General features: G+C 54.1%; 1 protein-coding gene across 4 annotated transcripts in view; it reads right to left on the bottom strand.

Moving 5' to 3' along the window:
• Mast1 (microtubule associated serine/threonine kinase 1) overlaps nt 1-20,761 on the bottom strand; it is a 32,436-nt gene that overhangs the window by 4,297 nt on the left and 7,378 nt on the right. The window contains exons 2-25 of one of the 4 annotated variants that reach the window (XM_013126170.2): nt 19,786-19,817; nt 17,973-18,061; nt 17,524-17,599; nt 14,328-14,406; nt 12,939-13,099; nt 12,712-12,787; nt 12,366-12,575; nt 9,511-9,612; nt 9,300-9,432; nt 9,166-9,233; nt 7,993-8,078; nt 7,696-7,904; nt 5,703-5,841; nt 5,482-5,614; nt 5,180-5,345; nt 4,995-5,096; nt 4,733-4,855; nt 3,250-3,359; nt 2,615-2,793; nt 2,291-2,538; nt 1,001-1,207; nt 585-814; nt 262-384; nt 38-174 (exon numbers count right to left, since the gene is read on the bottom strand). In XM_013126170.2, the coding sequence (XP_012981624.1) occupies nt 38-174; nt 262-384; nt 585-814; nt 1,001-1,207; nt 2,291-2,538; nt 2,615-2,793; nt 3,250-3,359; nt 4,733-4,855; nt 4,995-5,096; nt 5,180-5,345; nt 5,482-5,614; nt 5,703-5,841; nt 7,696-7,904; nt 7,993-8,078; nt 9,166-9,233; nt 9,300-9,432; nt 9,511-9,612; nt 12,366-12,575; nt 12,712-12,787; nt 12,939-13,099; nt 14,328-14,406; nt 17,524-17,599; nt 17,973-18,061; nt 19,786-19,817 (3,218 nt within the window). Of the gene's footprint in view, nt 1-37; nt 175-261; nt 385-584; nt 815-1,000; nt 1,208-2,290; nt 2,539-2,614; nt 2,794-3,249; nt 3,360-4,732; nt 4,856-4,994; nt 5,097-5,179; nt 5,346-5,481; nt 5,615-5,702; nt 5,842-7,695; nt 7,905-7,992; nt 8,079-9,165; nt 9,234-9,299; nt 9,433-9,510; nt 9,613-12,365; nt 12,576-12,711; nt 12,788-12,938; nt 13,100-14,327; nt 14,407-17,523; nt 17,600-17,972; nt 18,062-19,461; nt 19,639-19,785; nt 19,881-20,761 lie in introns of those variants that run through there. The other 3 variants (XM_040736739.1, XM_021223720.2, XM_005087319.4) reach the window with 3 other exon arrangements.

Here is a 20,761-nt window from a genome sequence, read left to right on the forward strand (position 1 = left end):
ACTGTTAGGAGGATAAACTACTTATGGTCCCACTCACCTTTCTTGGCCATCTTTAGCAGAAGGCCTCTTGTTCCTACGAGCCATTTTGGCTTTGTAGCTGCTGCGCCTGGCTGGTCCAATGCGGATAGAGGTGTTTTCAAAGGGCGTGGTGGTCACAGCTACTTTGTTGCCACTCTGGGAGAAGGGAGTGAAACACACTTGTTAGAGGCTGCAGGGTCCTGCTCTCCCCTCCCGGCACCGAAGCCCCTGCCTTACACTCACCTTGAGGATCAACTCCACCACCTCAGGATGCACCATACCATGCACTGGCTCACCATTCACGTGGGTGATGAGGTCCCCAGCACAGAGCCCTGCCTCTTGGGCTGGGCCTCCTTCTTCCACGTGCTGTAAGTGGGAAAACCCACAGGGGCATTATTGAGGGATCGAAAAGAAAGCTCCATGCTTTTTGCTTTGAAATAGTCACTATTCTCCCCACTGCATAGAAGAAGGAACTGGGGTTAGAGGACTAAGCGAGAGAAGCCTCACCTAGACTACCTACACTTCCTTTCCCCCTGAGCATCCTTCCCCTCCCCCACCAGACTCACCCAAACAATATGGTGGACACTGTAGACATCTGAGTCCCCCATGTAGACACGGATGGCACGCAGTGTGAACCCATATTTCTTGCCCGAGCGTTGGATGGTGATGGGGGAACGGAGTCCACTGACAGCTGGGGAGTAGTCCCGGCTAGGTGAAGAGTCCCGTGAGGACGGATTGGAGGAGAGAGACCGAGGGGACATGGGACTGGCAAGGGGTGAGCCTCCATGTGGGTCCACTGCAGACACAAAACTGTGGTCAGAGATCAAGACAAACCTCACACTGTTGTCCCAGTTGGCCACTCCGTCCAAGTCAGAGCCAGCTCTTCACTCCTGCATCTTGACAGCAAACAGCATGGACAGGGAAAATGCATCTGACCCACCACAATTGCAGGGAGCCCCTTCCCTGGTGGGCGGAGCTTCACCTGCAGGAATCATGACTGACAAGGCAGTAGCTGAAGCTGACTTGATAACTTTGCCCCCGGTTCGAGATGGTCGCTTCTCCACAGCAAGATCCCCAGACAGCTGCTGGTGCCTTGCTCTCCGCAAAACCAGGTCATTGGTGGCCCTAGGGCCTGATGGGTCTCCATCCTTGCAGGGTGGGCACAGGTCACCTGGGTGGGAGCGTTCAGCTGCAACAGACAGCAAGGGCTATCCTTAAACGTCACAGTACAGCCTCACAGATCCTGTGGTGCAGCCTCACAGATCATCCTGTGCTGCAGCCTCACAGATCATCCTGTGGTGCAGCCTCACAGATCATCCCGTGGTACAGCACTACCACCCTTCTGTTTGGTTGAATGTCAGCCTGGAACCGTGAGTGCTTTTATTTGTTTTTTTTTTTTTTTTTTTGAGACAGAATCTCAGTATGTAGCCCTGCCTATTCTAGAACTCCATATGTAGACCAGGCTGGCCTTGAACTCATAGAGGTCACCTGCCTCTGCCTCCCAAGTGCTGGGTCTCTAGGCATGTCCCATCATATCTGCTTTAGTGCTCTCTCATTATGTATTTATTTTTCTTTTGTGGGTGTTTGCCCGCATGTATGTATGTCCTGCATGTATGCATGTATGTCCTGCATGTATGCATGTGCACCAGTGTACAGGACCTGCAGCATCAGCAGAGGACGTAGGATTCGCTGGGGCTGGAACTATGAATGGTTGTGAGCCACACTGTTGGTGCCGGGAACTGAACCTGAGTTCTCTGAGGAGCAGCAAGTGCTTCTAACCACTGAACTGTGTCTCCAGCCCCTGAGTGATCTTTAGAAGAGGAAATTGCAGCTGTCTCCCCCACCTCTCCGTGACAGAATTATCAGCTCTTCCGAACTACCACTTTTTTTTTCTGTTTTGTTTTTTGAGACAGTTTCTTTGTAGCTTTGGAGCCAGAGTTTCTCTGAAGCTTTGAACTCAGACTGTAGACCAAGCTGGCCTTGAACACGTGGAGTTCTCTGTCTCTGTCTCCCGAGTGCTGGGATTAAAGGCCTGCGTCACCACCAGGCTCTGAACTACCACTTCTACTACAGATTTTGTTGTGTGGCCTAAACTCCGGCCTTAAGCCACACCCCAAGTCCCCCACTGAACTTCACCAACTCCGGTAGGTGTTCTCAGATAGGTGTGTGAATAGTGCGTGAGATCTTGCACAAACTCTACTATGTACATTAAATGAACACTCAATAGATCGTCCCTGGGAAACGGGGGAAAGCAGCTGGAGAAGGCACTCACTGGCCTCCGGGTCCCCGGGAATGGAAGTGCCCTCTCCTTGAGCTGCCTCTTTGGGGACGCGTGCATCCAGTGAGCTAGGGGGATCGGAGCTGGGCCTAGGAGGCCTGCGGAGTCGGACCTCATCTTCGTCCTCCTGAGGGGCACTGAAGCGGCTGGGCTCCAGCAGAGCCGAGAAGCGTCTGCGCGCTCCCAGCGGGGGACTGGCCTCCCCCTCCAGGAAGCTGGCTTCAGACGCCGAGAAGCGCTTACTGCACAGAGAGGTCCAGATCAGAAGGGACACGCCCATCCGGCCCCGCCCTCGAGCCTCTCTATAGCCCTGCTTACATCTCTGGGGAGCCCCCTCTCCAGGTCTTCTCACGTAGAGTCAGGCCACCCAGTCCCTCCCGCTTGCCGGCCACCTTCTCCTCCGGGCCCTTGGCGCTTGGGTCCCGCTTGCTGGCCCCTGATGCTGACACCGGGGTCTTGGGCTCGTGCTGCGACAGCTGCTCCATGCTGCTGTACACCTAGGAGCCGAGTGGAAGGTGCTGAGTCCGCCTCCGCGCGCGCGACAGCCAATCAGTTTTCCTGCATCCGCATTCGGTCCCCCCCCGGGCGCCGCCTGCCCAGTTCTACGATTCCCTGTAGTTCTGCCCTTGAGAACCCTCACACAGAGTCAAGCCCGCCTTGTTCTAGACACGCCCGGTCCAGCTCCCTGACCACTGCCCGGCCTTGCAAGCCTTCCCCAACTCCTGTCTGTCGGGCACCAGGCTGGACCAGTTATCCTTGCAGTTGCTCAGTACTGGTAAGACCTTGCACAGCTTTGCTCCGCCCCCGCCGTCATCCTCGCCAGGGCCAAAGGTCTGTCCCCAACCAGCCTACCCTTCCCTAGTTCCTACCCCTTCTGTAACTTCCAAACTGAGACCTCGGTGCCTGGGACCCTGCTGCCCACAGGCCTTCCAGCCCAGCCCGGCTCGGCGCACCTTGCTGAAGCGCGGAGAACAGGAGGAGAATTGGCGGATCTCCACGGGCTCCTCCTCGGTGGTGTCGTCATCGTCGTAGGAGTTCACGTGGTGATACCTGTCCGAGCGGGCTGGAGAACCGCAGCCTCCTCAGAGCCCCGCCAGACTAAGTCCTGGCCATGCCCCCTCCAATTTGCTCCCGGCTCCTCCCCCAGGTCTCCCACCCCCACCCCCGCGCGCCCCATTCTCCTAATCTCTGCCTCTCCCGGAGCCCAAATTCCCACGTTCAGCACCCTGGCTCCACCTGGCTACCATAGGTCCTGACCGCTTCTTGGTCGTAGCCCTGTTATGTAGCCAAAGCCCAGGCCCAACCTGTCAACTCTCCACGTTGAGGGTCAACCTCTGTCCAGTTCTTAACACAGGCACTGCTCCCAATGTGGTCCACGCCAAACCCCACGAGGCCACACCCCAAAGGCGATTTGTCTCTTTTTTTTTTCTTACTGGGGATTGAAACCAAGTTCTCTCCCATGCTAGGCAAACACACTCCCCTCAGCTGTGCCCCCAGCCATCTTCTCGTTTTTCTCTTTTCTTTTCTTCTTTTAATAAAAAGGTGTGTGTGTGTGTGTGTGTGTGTGTGTGTGTGTGTGTGTGTGTGTGCCCTCAAGCTTGAGTGCAGGTTCCTGGGGAGGCATCAGATCCCCTGGATCTGCAGTTACAGATGCTTTTGAACATCCCCTGCCCAATCCCAATCCCTAGCCTCTAGCAAGGGTGCTGAAAACAGCACCTGTGTCTTCCACAAGAGCAGCAAGGGCTCTTAACCCTTGAACCATCTTTCCGTCTTTTGTTCTGTTTTAATGTGTGTGGGTGTTTCACAGGACCACACTTGTGCCTGGTGTACACGATGGTCAGAAATGGGTGTTGGATCCCGTGGTCAGAGGTGGCTGTGAGCTGCCATGTGGGTGCTGGGAATCGAACCCAGGTCCTCTGGAAGAGCGGCCAGTGCTCCTAACTGCTGAGCCGTCTCTCCTGCCCCCCCTTCCACTCCTGTGAGAGGGTCTCATTATGTGGCCACAGTTGGCTAACTAGCCTGGAACTCACAGAGATCTGCCTGCGTTTGCCTCCTAAGTACTGAGATTAAAGCCATGTACCACTACGCCCGACTTTAAAGCTGTAGCCTTGACCTGGGTAGATAGTTGAAGCTCACCTTGAACTCCAGGTAACCCTGCTTCCCAAATGCTGGGAATATTTGCCACAATGTCCAGATTCACTTTCTGTTTTAAAACAGGGCCTCACTCAGTTGCCCAGGCTGTTCCTGAACTCTCTTTGTGGCACAGAGAGCTTTCTTAGAAGCTGGGACGGCAGGCCTGCACCCCGACCTGAGCAGCTTCAGTCTTCATCTGACACAGCCTCAGCCAGGCTCTGCCAGCGCTCACTCTAGGGCCTCTCTTTGGATCCCATCCTCTACTGAGACCCAGTACTGTGTCTCTCCCTTCCCCCAACTCACTGTCAAAGTAGCTGGTGTCGTCTTCTGACTCCAGGTGGGGGATGAACTCTGCCTTCTGCCGAAGCAGCCCCGTCCAGTCTAGGTCTCGGAAGAAACTGTGCTGCTTCACTTCGAAGGCTCCCCCTGTGGGCAGACGACCCCAGAGGCCCCTGACAGCCTGCCCAGCCACCCAGCCCTTCAGGCCGGCTCCACCCCAGGCCTCGGCGCACACTGAATCAGGGCTGCTTCCCAGCCTTAGCTGTCTGTGCAGAGGGCCTCTTACCTGCCCCAAGCCGGACCAGGGGGTTGGTCTGCAAGAGGCTAGATATTAGAAGCTGGGCATCTGCGGGCAGGGCCTCATCCCCTTCAGGCCACAGTATGTCATCTGCCAAGCAGAATGAAGGTGAGCCGTCACCCCGGGTGGCCCGTCTTTCCAGATCCCCGCCGACCCACCTAGCAGGCACATACCACTGATAACCTGTCCAAAGAGCTCTTCTGGGGTGTCCCCGAAGAAAGGCACACAGCCCACCAGGAACTCGTAGAGGATGATGCCCATAGCCCACCAGTCCACTGGCTTGCCGTAGCCCTGGCGCAGGATGACCTCGGGTGCGATGTACTCTGGAGTCCCACACACCTGGGGGCAGGCGGTCAGCCTGTGCCCTGGCCACAGAAGGGGCCTCAAGGGAGAGCTGTGCCCCCCACCAGGCCCCGGGCCTCTGAGGTCCTTCCAGGTCACTCCACCCTTGGTGACCCCCATGCCCGCCACACACCTGTTTGTCCAGGAACTCCCGGGCGTCCTTCTCAATGTGGCCTTCATATAAGTTGGTTGTGAGACTCATGAGCCCCATCTTGGAGAGGCCAAAATCCGTGAGCTTGATGTGCCCCATGGAAGTGATGAGGAGGCTTCAGGCACAGGACATAAGCAAGTTTCAAAAGTGAGGCCCTTGCCCTTCACCCCGAGAACAGGGGGAGGAGTAAAGACCCGGCTCACTTGTCTGGTTTGAGGTCACGGTGCACGATGCCATAGTTGTGTAAGTACTCAAGGGCCAAAACCGTTTCTGCAAAATACATTCGAGCCATCTCCACAGGCAGCGCGCCAATGTTCTTCAGGAGAGTGGCACAGTCACCGCCTGAGAGACACGGAAGGGATTCAGATAAAGAAGGGGTCACCCTGTATCCAAAGCCAAGTACACAGCATGCACCACTTCTCCACATCCATTGTACTCATTTTGCAGAAGGGGAAAACTAAGGTCTAGGGCTGGAGCAAATCTCAGAAAGAGTCGCACTCTCCTAGGCTTACCTCATGTTATTAGTCATCCTCTGAAATTGGTATGACCAGCCCACTTTCTACATAAGGACTCTGACTCAGAGACAAGTCTGCTCAAACAGGAAGTTGATGGTTGTGAGTTTTGTTTGCAATCAAAGAAAGCATGACTGGACCTCTTGAGAACTGAACCTTGGGGGTCAGGAGGAGTGTGATCGCATGTTATTTAGTAGTGCCCCAGTGGGCCCAGAGCCTTGGGCGTGCTCTGCAATGACTTCACTCCTGAGCCACGCTCCCAGCCCTCACTGCTGGGTCCCAGACAGGGGCTTCATTCCTGAACCACATCCCTGCCCCAACACCAGAATTTCAGTCTGCCTGGTACCCGTTCTCTTTTCCTTACAGGGGTAGATGTCACTCAAGGCAGGGCACCTAGGTCAGCACTGGACACTGTGGAACTGCTCTGTGGCGGCCTTGCTACAGGAGGGTCTATCAGGAGGAGCCTACATGTGGGGAGGCAGTTCTCTGTGAATGCCAACCACAGCCGTTCCTAAAGGGGGCAGGCTTTTCTATCTCATGAGCTAATGCATTTCTTTGTTACACACTATAGGAAAAGACAGATGACTAAAACCAAGCACACACAAGGTCCTGGGCTCAAACTCCAACACTGCTCAGAAATACATAAACACGGAAAATAAATGTAAAATATAAAGTATGAATGATGATGTAAAGTATGGGTGTTAGTTAATATCGTAACTAGTTAGCTAATTTTATTCGTGATATTTTATTTATAATAATATTTGCTATTAACTAAATCACAACTGAAGCTGGCCTGGAACAATCTCTTCCTGTGAAGGGCTGGGGACATGACTCAGAGGGGGAGCCATTGCCTAGAATCCCCCCCAATGAGGGCTAGGGGTATGGCTCAGCAGTAGTTCCTGGGCTACATCCCCAGAGCACCCCCAAAAAGGCAGAGTTGTAGAGGAACGCATAGGTGAAAGTGAGGTGTGAATGACCAATGCTGCACACCCGTAGGCCCAGCTACTTACAGACAGACAGACAGACAGACAGACAGGGAGGGAGGGAGGGAGGGAAGGAGGAGAATTGGATGGTTGATGAGAAGATGGTCAGAGAGAAGGAAAAGCATGTAAATAAACAGATGCTGCCTGGCTGGAGAGGCAGCTCAGCGGTTAAGAGCATTGATTGCCCTTCCAGAGGTCCTGAGTTCAATTCCCAGCAACCCCATGGTGGCTTACAACCATCTACAAGGAGGTCTGGTGCCCTCTTCTGGATGCAGGCAGAATACTGTATATATAATAAATAAAATCTTAAAAACAAAAAACAGATGCTCCAATGAATGGGTGTGAAAACAAATGAATTGATGGAAAGATGGATATAGAGGGGTGTATTTGCATATTAATAGAATACAAAGTAGCTAAGCCGCCCCCCACAAAAAAACCACACTTAACCAAGTAAGTAGGGGTGATGAACCCCAGCATTCAGAAGGTTGAAGTAGAAGGCCAAAGGTTGAGGTCAGCCTGAGATACATACTGACACCCTGTCTCAAAACAACCAAACAAAACCATGGACATAATGGGCAGACAGATCAAGGACAGGATAGCAAACAGCTGGGAAAACCAGCCTGTGAGCCAAGGGGTGACCAGGGTCAAGTGGGTGGCCCGGCAGCGTTGGCCGCGCAGCGGTGCCCCCGAGGTGGCCGCACCTTCCACATACTCCATGACCATGCAAAGGTGGCGCCGCGTCTCAAAGGAGCAGAACATGCCGACCACGAAAGGGTTCTCCGCAAACGTGAGGATGTCGCGCTCCACGAATGCCTGCTGGATCTGGTTGCGGAGAATGAGGTTTTGTTTGTTGATCTTCTTCATGGCGAAGCGCTGCCGCGTGTCCCGGTGCCGCACCAGGTAGACAGCCCTGCGGGGGAAGAGAGCGAGGACCGGCCATCACCTCCGAGACACCCGGCCTCCGCCACCCTCCCCCGCCAGAGCCCCGGGTGGCTCACCCGTAGGCACCATTGCTTATGAGTTTGATAGTGTCAAAGTCACTCTCTCCAGGTGGTTTCTTGGCCTTTGAGGTGCTGCTGCGACCCTGCAGGGGTTAGGGAAAGAGCAAGACCATCATCATCACCATCTTTGCACATCGGGGAGCTGAGGGACAGAAGAGATGAGGTAAGTCCTTTATCCAGTTTGCACAGTGAGAAAGAACACAGGTGCCACTTGAATCCAAACCTTCTCTGGTGACTTAACTTCGGTGTCAGGAAAGGCAGAAAACTTGTGGCTAATCACACTAGCATGCACACATGTAAAACGTTCCCAGAAGTTGGGAGCTGGAAAGCTCGGTAGGTTAAGAGATCGATCACCAAGTCTGACAACTTGAGTTCAGTCTCCAGGACCCATGTGCTGCACAGAAAAAGCTGGCTCCTGAAAGTTGTCCTCTGACCTCCTCTCTCACACACACAATATGAATAAATAAATACAAGGCACACCCCCACACACACCCACGCATGCACACACACACCTGTGCACACACACAATTAATTAAAGTAATAACAAATGTTAAATCAAAACTCCCCCGGAAATCAGTTGGGAGGCAGAAGCAGGCAGATCTCTGCAAGTTCCAGGACATGTAGGTCTACAAAGAGAAACCCAGCTCCCTCCTCAAAGAAAAAAAAGGAGAGGGGGGAGAAAGAAAAGGAAAACTAGGGACAAAGTATGTGGACTGTCGTTAACAGCTAATAAGTATGGGAGGCTTGGTGCGTGCTTGTAAGTTTGGCAACCTGAGTTCAGTCCCCAGAACCCGTAAGATAGAAGGAGAAAACCAACTCCCAAAACTTGACCTCTGACCTTCACGCGCATGCTGCAGCATGTATCCTGGTAAATAGCGAAATACAATAAAATGTTTAGAAAAGGAAAGGGGCTGCTGGGCGTGGTGGCACACGCCTACCATCCTGTCACTTGGAAAGTTGACGGGAGGAGCAGAAGCTGAAGGCTACGTAATGCATTTCAAGCTACTGCTGGCTACATAGGAGACCTCGTCTCAAAAGACAGAGAGTACGAACAAACCGTCGTTCAGATGGGGAAACTGAGGCTCAGAGGGCAGAACCAAGATACCAACGCGCAGCCTGGAGGCGGACAGCCGCTGGCTGCCTGAGAGCCGAACTCTGAGGGAAGCTCACCTCAGACGCGTCATCTTGCTCGGGTGTGTTGGAGCCTCCACTGTCCTGCTCCTCCAGGCGCACCACATCTAGAATGAGGGGAGTGTGAGTGGCTGCCCCGCTGCTCATCCTGCCCCCTCAGGCCCCTTGCACACCTGGGAAGGGGTCCCGAGTGAGGCCTAGCTGTCGGATGATGTAGCGGGGGATGTCAGTCTTGACCAGGTGGCCCTCCTTGGCATGTCCCTCAGCGGCCTCCAGCAGGTGGTAGAACTCTTCCGGGTTGAATTCCTGGGGCAGGGATGGGCTTAGCTTGCTATGCCCACTGAGGGCCACCCCATTCCCCACACCCCTTGAGTAGCCCCTCACCAAGCACTCCAGAAGCCTTGCAGGGCGAGAGATGATTATGAGCAGTTTCTTCACCAGCTGAGTGACAAAGGCCACCTCCAAGCTCTCAGAGCGCTCGTAGGCCTGGAGTGGAGGGAATGGACACTCAGGTCACCTGCTGGGCCAGGCCTCTTTCCTGGAGCAGGCTCTCTAGGCCCTGGGGCTACACAGGACATGCAGGGTCACTGCTGTCCCATTTACGGAAGAGAGCTGTGAGTGCAAGCCCCGCCCTGTTCTACATAACAAGTGAGACCCTGTCCAAAATAATGTGTTGTTTGTTTGTTGTGTGTGGCATGGTACACATTGGAGGCCAGAGTATGACTCTGGAGTAGGTTGTCTCCTACTGCGGCTTATAAGGCTATGTTTATTAAAGTGAGTGAGGCTCACAGGTGAGGCTCAGTAGCAGAGGGGGGCCTGCTTACCTGGGTTTTACCCTACACACACACACACTCACTCACAAGTGTGTGCACATGCACACCCACTCACACACCCACACCCACACTCGAGAGCGCACACATTCGCACACACACACTCACTCACATGCGTGCACACGGGCACACGCACACTCATGGATGCACATGCACTCTCACTCACACACGCACTCACACATGCACGTGCGCGCGGGCACACGCACACTCACATGCATGCACAGACTCACACACGCGCACTCACACTCACACACACTCACACACACACTGGGGTGGGGCATGGCACTCAGGGGATAGCTCAGCAGGTAAGAGCTGAGTTTGATTCCCAGAACCCACGGTGGAAAGGGAGAAGTGACACCCAAAAGCTGTCCTCTTGTGTCCCCCACACAAATAATAAATACAATTTAAAATGGAAATGAGGGACTGGAGATGGCCCCGGTTAAGAAGATCAGGTTTCATCCCCTGCACCCCTATGGCACCAACAATGCTCTGTGACCCCAGTTCTGCGGGACTCTGGCAGCACATATACTCATGCATAGACATCCAAGCAGGCAAAACACCTGGATGCACATAATACCAAGCAAATCTTTAAGCCGGGCGGTGGTGGCGCACGCCTTTAATCCCAGCACTCAGGAGGAAGGGGCAGGCGGATCTCTGTGAGTTTGAGGCCAGCCTGGTCTACAAAGAGAGTTCCAGGACAGCCAGGGCTGTTACACAGAGAAACCCTGTCTCAAAAAACAGAAATAAATAAATAAATTATTAAAATAAAATTTTATAAAACTAAAAAGAAAAGAGGGAGCAAATCACCCTTTTCCACCTCTTCTGGGCACAGAGGTTAATGGCACTAACAGATCTGCCGAGCCAGCACTGAAGACAGACCTGACACCAAGTTACTGTTTCCTCTGCTCAGTCACATTCCTTCTGGCTCTTTCCACAGGTGCTGTCTACTTAGTATTCTTGTTCCAATTTCTATGTCACATCCCCAGAGAGCCCTCCCTCTTGATAAGGGAGCCAGGTGGTGATGGGGCAATCCTTTAATCCCAGCACTTGGGAGGCAGAGGCAGGCCGATCTCTGCAAGTTCAAGACCAGCCTGGTCTACAAGAGCTACAGAGAAACCTTGTCTGGGAAAAAAACAAAGCAAACAAAAAAACCTTTTTTTTTTTTTTTTTTTTTTTTTTTGGTTTTTCGAGACAGGGTTTCTCTGTATTATTTTGGAGGCTGTCCTGGAACTCACTTTGTAGACCAGGCTGGCCTCGAACTCACAGAGATCCACCTGCCTCTGCCTCCCAAGTGCTGGGAGACAGGCGGATCACTGTTAGTTCGAGACCAGCCTGGTCTACTGAGTGAGTTCCAGGACAGGCTCCAAAACAATACAGAGAAACCCTGTCTCGAAAAACCAAAAAAAAAAAAAATGCTGGGATGGCAGGTGTGTGCTGCCACAGCAGGTTGATCGTGTGTGTGTGTGTGTGTGTGTGTGTGTGTGTGTGTGTGTGTGTGTGTGTTGCTAGGGATGGAACCTAGGGCTAACATGTTAGGCAAACCCTCCGCCAATGAGCCATGCTTCCAGACACATGTATGCAATATCTGTTGAGCACCTGCTGCAAACTGGACACCCCACCAGAATCAGGGACTCTGTATTGAACAAAACAGCCCCTGTGCCCAACTGTGGGGCTGGCACTGGAGTAGGGAAACCAGGAAAGGAGAGAAGTGAAAATATGTAGCATGTGTGGTGTGTGCAGTTGGAAATCACGCGCAGCCTGGGTGTGCTGCCGCGGACCTGTGACTCCAGCCATTCAGCTGCGGCAGGAAGATGTCAAATCCAAGGCTGCCTGGGCTGCGACGTGATTTCAAGGCCGGTCCGTGAGCAACTTAGTGCGAGCTAGGGACGCAGCTTGGTTGGCAGAGTGCTCTACTAGCATGCAGAGGCCCTAGGTTTCATCCCAGCGTCTCATAAACCGGAAGTGGTGGAGTAAATCTGTAATCCCAGCACTCCATAGGCGGAAGCTGGAGGTTCTGGAGTTCAAGGCCATCCTCGGCTACATAGCAAGTTGGAGGCCCACCTGCACTACTCGATACCCTGTCTTGGACGAAAAGAAAAGGGAAACAAAGAACTGGGACTGGAAACATAGAGCACTTGCCTCAAGTGTTCTAGGCCACGGGTTCACAGGGTTCAATCCCCAGGAAGGGGTAAAGGGAGGAGGATCTAGGAGGTCACCCGAGAAGGTGACAATTGCTTAAACAATTGAAGGGCTGCTAAGGAGATAAAGTCCGGCTCCTCCATCGGACCTAGAGTGGGAACCTCAGTATCCTGGCTTTCCACCTCCCAATCTCCCGCTGCTCGCCTGCGAGGCGCGCACTTTGCGGGTGTGTAGGAGCCTGACTGGCTCGAGGGCGGGGTCGACACTCACATCCTGCAGCAGCTTCTCCAGGTTTTCCTGCAGTTCGTAGAAGTAGACCGTGGTGATGAGCCCATCGCGGGACTTGGTAAGGCAGTCGCGAGCCAGTTCAATGATCTGGTGGTGGATGAAGCTGAGCACGCCGTCGGCCAGAGGCAGCACGCTGTCAGGTTCGTACGCGCGGGCGAAGTCCCGCAGCTTCTCTTCCATCTGCGCGGTGGCCTGGGCAGCGGTACAAAGATGCAGGGCGCTTGGAGGCTGCGGTCACCGAGGCCTGCGCCGCGCGCGCCCACCGCTAGGCGGCGCGCGGAGCCCAGGGGCGCGAGCGAGGGTGGTGGTGGGTGGGGGAGTGTCTCACCTTCGGGAACCGCTCCTTGTACACGTGGTTCATCATCACGATTTCGTTGTCGTAAGAGGAGGGGGAGCGGCCGGGACTGCAGGCAAAGAAGTCCTTCCTGTCCAGCACCCTGCCTCCGTGCTGCCCCCAACCCCCGCAGGCACTTCACTCGATTTTCCCAGGGTCGAAGGTTCTTGGTCATGCACCAAATCCCATCCCTCCGGAAAGGAGATTCCGTGCCCGCGCACCTGAGGCTCCGAGAGCGGGGCCGAACGGCGGGGGAGCGGCGACCACCATCCTCGTCCGTGATGCTCTCGGTGCTGCCGAAGTGTTTGGACAGAAAATGCAACTCGTCCACCGTGGGCTGGTAGGGTAGTTGATGAAGGCGCTCCTGGGACGAGCAGGAGGACTATGGAAAGAGCTGTGAGTCAGAGCCACCGCGGGAACCACACAGCACCAGACCCTGCCTGGGGCTCCCTCCTGTGATCCCAGCACTTGAGAATAGTTTGAGGCCAGCCTTGGTTACACTGAAATCCTATCTCAAAACACCAAGGGGGCTGGGGGGCGGGGCGGGGTATTGCCATCCGGAACCATCCGTGGCTCCTGTCTTACGGTGTGCGCTCAAGGCCTTCCTCTAAACCACAAGACCCTGGCCTTGTCCCCTTGCCATCGCTCCTGCTCCTCGCTTTGCCTGCTCTGCTCCGTCCCCTCTGGTCCTGTTGATCCTTGAACAGCCGGCGTGCCGCTGTCCATGCTGGTCATCCCTCTAAGTCTCGGCTGGATGGCCCCCTCTCTTTCGTGTCTTTTCCTTCCCTCTTTCTTCTTTCTTTTGTGGTGCCGGGGATCAAACCCAAGGCCTCAGGCATGAGAGGCAAGCACTCAACCTATATAACTATTTCCTCAGCGATTTGTTTCTTTCCTTTTTCCTCTCCTCTCATCCCCATCCTTCGTGGAGGTAGTGAGGAACTGTAGAGTCTCGTGTAGCTCAGGCTGGCCTTGAACTCCTGATGCTCCCATCTCAGACTCTCCGGCTGAGATTACAGAGCCATGCCACTACAACCAGCTGTAAAACAGCTGTAAATCAGTTACCCTCCACTCGCAGCTGAGCCATGTTTTCTGAGGCCTTGGGGGGTGGCCCCAGCTGCTGAGCTGCTGAACCTCTCACCCCCAGCCCCTCCCCACACAAGCTGATCTTTTGTCTAGGATCCTCCCTGGAAGCCTCGGTTTGTGCCCCAGCCAAGTCCTGTGATCCCGCATCAGTGCTCGGTAATCGTCATAGCAATGGACAGGTAAGAATCAGGGCCGTGTCTCCAAAGGGCATTGAAGAAGAGAGATTTCTGAGGTGTCCAATGTGTAAGCAATGGTGGCCTGGTTCTAACCAGCTAAAGACACTTGGACACAAGCCTTGATTCCCTTAGACTGTGTCATCATGGATAAGAAAAAACGAGTAGGTTCCCAGGAAAATGCAGTTAAGAGCAGGGACAGGGCTGTGGGGAAAACCTGTCACCTCTGACGGATGGACAAGCAGACACTCATGAAGGGTAGTGAAACCCAGCCTCTCAGTCCATCTGGGACAGCTGTTCTCCATGTAGTCATTTCAGTCCCCACCCAGCCACCCATCTCCCTCACATACTCACTGAAACAGTTGAGCTGGGTGTGTTGGTGCCATAGCCAGAGGAAGGGAGCGAGGCAAGTGACCAGCGGCGTCCATCCGCCCTGGAACCCAATCAAGCTGCTCAGAATTCTGCCAGGGGTCCCCTCACTCCTGGAGTGAGAGAAGCCACTGGCCATGACCAGCATGGGGATGGGGATGGGGGTGTTCAGATGCCAGAGTAAAGGGGGAAAATGGCATCTGTTAGCCAGGTGCCAGGGTCATGGAGGAAGAATCCCTCTCCTTGGGACTTCCCCGTGACCCTTGCTTGATTGGTACTATCACACACACCCCCCAGCAGAGCATGGTGGCGCACGCCTTTAATCCCAGCATTTTAATCCCAGGCAGATCTCTGTGAGTTCGAGGCCAGCCTGCTCTAGTTCCAGGACAGCTAAAACTGTTACACAGAGAAACCCTGTCTCATCTCAAAAACCTAAAACCAAAACAACAAAATCCCCCTCTCCTCCCAAAGTGGACACAGGATTGGAAAAGCCCATCTAAAGGAAGCTAGGAACGTGGCCCCACAGTAGAGAGCTTTCTGAGCATGTGCAAGGCCTTGGGTCCAATCTCCTGCACCCGAAATCATAACAATACAATAAAAAGAAGCTAACACCAATAAATCATCTCCAGGGACCCCAGAATCCAATTCCAGGGAACTCCGACAAGAAATCTCTCAGAGGAGATCCCTGAGAATCCTCTCAGATAAATAGAACCCATTTTCTAACAGACCCAGTGTCACACAGACTTGGGTTTATACACTCTGTCCACACACAATCACTCTCACAGCATAGCTACAAACCACTCATGTTCATGTGCCTGGTTTGGTTGAGTTCACAGACTGCGCCTGGTACACTGGCATATGACTACAGTCTTAACACTCAGGAGGTAGAGGCAGGAGGATCAAAGGTTCAAGGTCAGCCTGGACTACATAGTGAGTTCCAGGACAGCCAGGGCTATGCAGAGAAACATTGTCACAAAACACAACAAACAAAAAAGCACTTATTGGTCTCTCAAAGGACCCAGGTTCAGTGTCAGCACACACATGGTGGCCCACAACCATTTGTAACTCTAATTCCAGGGACTTGGAAATTGACCCTTCTTCTGAACCCTGCAGGCACTGGCATGAACATGATACACATACACACACACACACACACACACAAAATATGTGGATCTGGGCTGGAGAGATGGCTCAGAGGTTAAGAGCACTGACTGCCCTTCCAGAGGTCCTGAGTTCAATTCCCAGCAACCACATGGTGGCTTACAACCATTTGCAATGAGATCTGGTGCCCTCTTCTGGCATGCAGACATACATGGAGGCAAGATTTTGTGTTCATAATAACCAAATAAATCTTTTAAAAAATATGTGGATCTAAGAAAACTTAAAAAACAAAGGCCTAGCTGGGCGTTGGTGGCGCATGCCTTTAATCCCAGCACTCAGGAGGCAGAGGCAGGCGGATCTCTGCGAGTTCGAGGCCAGCCTGGTCTACAAAATGAGTTCCAGGACAGTCTCCAAAGCTACAGAGAAACCCTGTCTCGAAAAACCACAAAAAAAACAACAACAACAAAGGCCTGGCATTGGTAGCACACGCCTTTAGTCCCAGCACTTAGGACTTAGGAGGCAGAGGCAGGCAGGTCTCTGAGAATTTGAGGCCAGCCTGGTCTACAGAGTGAGTTCCAGGATAGCCAGGGTGACAGAGAGAAACGCTGTTTCAAAAATCTGAAAAGAAAAAAGTAAATTCCAAGTCCCACACTTATGACTCCTCATTAAAGGCAACTGTAAGTATTCATAGCCTCATACATGACCCCAAACATTGTAAAGTCTCACACACTAATGCATAATCAAATGCCAAAGCGCACCCCGACATAAAGATACGCACAAGAGAGCCAGGACTCACACTGACACACATCCAGTTGCAGCCTGACTCACATACTCTGAGGTTCATCTCCGTGCAGCTACACATCCGAGAATTTCATTCACTGTCAGACAGTCAAACTCCCACACAGCCACACACTCACCAGTCGCACTGATGCCCACACATTCATGCACGCAGGCCAGAACTCCCTCACACGTACATTATGTCGCAGACATACATTTCCGCTCACATGGGGCCACGAACTCATCCAGTTACACTGACACCATTCATTGATGCACACAGGCACAAGCTCCCTCAGACACTCCCACACGCACACACACACTCACACGCACACTCCCACAGGGCTGCACATGCCTCAGAGATACAGAGGTGGGGGTGGCCTCCTTTAGCACACAATTTCAAACCTACAGTACACATAGATTTGCATTCCGACTCATGCCTGCACTGGCACTCAGATGGCCAATCCCACAGACGTACATTCTAAGAGGGTGGCCTTTGGCCTCTTTCCACACGGAACAAACCCAGGGCTCTCATTTCCTCTAGCTAAGTTCTACTCCTGCTGGAAGGGGCTCCCCTCCCCCTGCAGGAAGCCATTCCGTACCCCCTTCTTCTCCTGTAGCCTTCAGCAGTCTTGGCAATGACCCTGTCCTCTCTCTTTACTGTCTCGGCCTCTCTTCATCATGCTAAGGACAGAAACGAGGTGTCCTTCATCTCATGTCCCTTTCGGGTTTCTAACCATGAATACAGCTGAAGAAAAAGCACCCCAGCTTCCACTCCTGGTCCCGAGGTCCCAATGACTCTCTAAAAGTTTCTCCACAAACAGCAGGAACTCTCTGGCCCGCCTCACTTTTCATTATGGCCCCCAAGAACATTCATTTAAATCTATCGAGAGCCTTAGCGGCAAACGCAACATCTTACCTTTTGGAAGGCTGAGAAAATGCCCTAGCCACCCTCCCCCGCTGGAGGGACTGAGGACCTAGACGGGTTCTGTGCAGTGTGCGCTTGCGCACCTCATCTTGACAGCCCTGTGCTGTTGCTATGGAAACGCTCGGCCAAGCGCACGAGGCTAGGAGGAGGCCGACCCTGGGGCCCCAGAGCGCGGGCAGTTTCCCTCTCCTGCACTCTGGATCAGTGCTTGGCTCCACCTTGGATTCTAGTAGCTTTTCCAGCCAGGACACTGAGGCCCTTCCACGGGTCCCCAGAGGCTACTCGGGTGCAATTAGGACGCGAACAGATGGTGGCCCAGACGGTGGATGGGGAGGCTCTATCTCATCGAGCTCTGGGGCCTTCAGGGGAGGGACTCACCTTCGGGAGGAAGCGAACGAGAAGTGGGCGGGGGTGTTGGGAGAGAAGTTGCGGGGGCTATCCAGGGGACTGCTACCTGCAGGAGAAAGGACGGCTTTAGGGTCTTCCGATCAACAAAATAGGTTGCTGGGGACAGCTCCCCCTTCTAATACAGGCCCGAGCGTGTACGGTAGACCACGCCCCTTTAGCAGTGGCCCCGCCTCTCTCGATATTTTGCGGGGTCTCGAGTGACTGAACTCACCTAGGTGTCTATAGGCTTCCTCTAACACGGCTCTGCCCTTCAGCTCCTCCTTTCTGCTTCTACAATGTGCAACCTGGCTTCCTCTAAACTCCACACCCGTTCCATCAATCCAGAGCGGCCCCGCCCATAAGGGATGGCCACGCTCTGGCTGGGGCCCCGCCTCCCAAGGTCTAAGGCCACACGTACCCGGGCTGAATCTTTGCCTCACCTAAGTGTCCTGGCAGTGGGGAGTGGGGTCGCGGCAGGGTTGGCGAAGTGCTTGTCAGGATGAGGCTTTTCCGGTTGCTGGTGCGGCAACTGCCGGGGAAGGAGGGCAGCAGTCAAGAGGGGCCCCAGGCCTCTGAGTGCGAGCCTTTCCTCGCCAAGCTGCAGCCAGTTCGAGACACTGCCAGGGCAGCGTGTGACTCGTGTGCGACTCTGTGAGGTCCGTGTCAGTTATGGCCCGACAGTCACAGTGACACCGTTGGTGATCCTGAATGTCCTTGAGGTACCCATAACACCACAGCGTGTAGACGCACGTGGCTCCCCAGTATGAGATCCACACTGAGCGACATCGGTGTGTCATGCATGTTATTGCTCTGTGTGTGTGGTGCAGTGGGGGGAGCACAGCTTGTGCTCGACTGTGTGACTCCTGTGTCCACACGACGTCAGCTGCAGGTGTGCGTCGCCATTCGGGGTTATCAGCACGAGGGACACTAGCTGTGCGCGTGTCCCCGTCACTGTGTGTGAGTTTAACACCCTGTGACACTGGACACATCCGAGCATGCAACCATGTACCACATGGATAGGTGCTATGTGACTGTGTGTGTCCTTGCCTGTTTAACCCCGTGTCAACGTGACACAGCTGCTGTGATAGCGTTAGGTGCGTGGTTGTGTCATTTTAAAAATGGATCTGTATATCTTGCATGGAAACATCGTTTTCAGTGGGTGGTCTTGCATGTGGCATTTTACTAGGAGAGAACAGTGTGTGTGTGTGTGTGAGAGAGAGAGAGAGAGAGAGAGAGAGAGAGAGAGAGAGAGAGAGAGAGAGAGAGAGAGAGAGAGAGAGAGAGAGAGAGAGAAGAGGTGACCCTATTTGTCCGTGGCTTTGACCTGTGGCTGAGTATATGTGGTGCCTCCCAGAGTTCCGGAGCCACTAGGGTTGTGTGTGTGGTCGTGTTCTGTGTGACGCCGTGCCGCTATTTTCAGTGAGAGGCTGCGTTCGAGTTGGGAGGGTCCGTGCAGTGATAACGACCCCCTCCCTTTTCCTCTGCCTAGCAGCTGCAGAAGACCCCCCCCCCCGCATCGCTCTAGCCCCTTCGACCTCAGCCGCAGTGACTGAGCACATTAGCCTGTCCAGGAGCACGCGGAGGGGGGCAGGGGGAGGCCAGGCTGCGGCTATTGTTCTGATGGTGCCAAGTCCCCCTCCCCGCGGTCCCCTACCCCCACTGGGCCTCCTGAATCCACGGCGTCTGCAAACAAAGGCACTGCAACCCCCCGCCGGCACGACCCCTTTCCCCCGGCTCGGGCCTTCCCAGTCTCTCCAGAAGCACGGCCCGCACCGCCCGCGTTCAACCCCATCCCCTGCAGGAGGGCACAGCGCGGACACCTCTGGCGCAGCTGGACAGCGAGCAGCATCCCGGCCCCGCCCTGCCGCAGCAGCCGACTGGGCGGCTTCACCCGGAGGGCCAGGACTGGGGCTGGGGGTGGGGGTCTACCTCTTGGTGCGGCGGAACATGCTGCCACCGGGGAAGGAGGGCATCGAGAAATTGGAAAGCGCTGTCCAGAGAGAGTCAGACATGACCCGGCGGCGGCGACATGGTGGCAGGTGCGGTAGCAGCAGCGCGAGGAGCGAGTGCGCTGGGCGGAGGCTGGAGCCGCTGCAGCGGCCGAGGGAGGGCGGGGGGAGGGGAGGGCCCTGCTGCTGCGGCCAGGCGCGAGGGGGCGCTGCGGGGTGTCGCCGAGCGAGGCCCCGCCCGCCTGCACGTCTGGTGCCCCTACCTGGGGGCATCATCCCGGTGCATCTTTCCCCTAAGGCTCACCTGCTGCTTTTCCGGGGCAGGGGCAAATCCTTCTGGAAGAAAAAGGGGTAAAAAAAAAGGATGGAGGTCAGCGTGCACATAAGGCCACTACCCACAATGCAGCTCCGTTCACCTGAGGAGCAAGAGCGCCATCAGCATCGCCATGTCACCCTAGCCTTCCTGATTCCCGGTAACCAGACAGGGTCAAGTGCACGAGAAATAGACCCAAGTGGACATCTGAAAGCATGTTCATGGGAATAAAGTTTTGTATGCGAATTAAGTTTTGTTTGCTTTCTGTCAAGACAGAATCTCACTCTAGCTCAGGATGGCTTGGAACTCTCCCAGGCTGTCCTCCAATCAGACGCCCCACTGCCTGACCTCCCAAGTGCTCAGATCACAGTTATGAGCCACCATGACAATATTAAAGCATTGTTCTTACTTCTGGACAGGGTCTCATGTAGTCCAAGCTGGTCTTGAACTTGCTGTGCATGTAGCTGAGGAAAAGCCTTGATCCTCTGAATGTGCCGCTCCACCTGCTCAGCACTGGCATTGCAGGCACGCTCCACCACACCCCGTTTATATGGTACTGTGCATCAAACCCAGGCCTTTGTGCGCTCTCCCAGGAGAGCTATACCCTCAGCAACTCAGCCATGAAAAAATGTCTCTTGAGGGCCCAGTGGCCAACAAGTTTGATCACTTAAGGTGAATTCCCAAGACCCACACTGTGGAAGGGGAGAACCCCCTCCAACACTTCTAATTCATACTGTATGCACACCAACAGCTGCAAGCCCCCCAATATTTCTTGCTGCTGGTGGGAAGCACACCTTTATTCTAGCACTAGGGAAGCAGAAGCAACAGAATGTCTCTGCACTTGAGGCCAGACTGGTGTACACATTGAATTCCAGATCAACCAGAGCAATATAGTTGGACCCTGTCTCAGGTAAATAAATAAATACATCTTGATTTTTTTGTTTGTTTTTTTGAGACAAAGTTTCTC

This window comes from Mesocricetus auratus, unplaced genomic scaffold, assembly GCF_017639785.1.
Source record: "Mesocricetus auratus isolate SY011 unplaced genomic scaffold, BCM_Maur_2.0 Super-Scaffold_100081, whole genome shotgun sequence".
Lineage (NCBI taxonomy): Eukaryota > Metazoa > Chordata > Mammalia > Rodentia > Cricetidae > Mesocricetus > Mesocricetus auratus.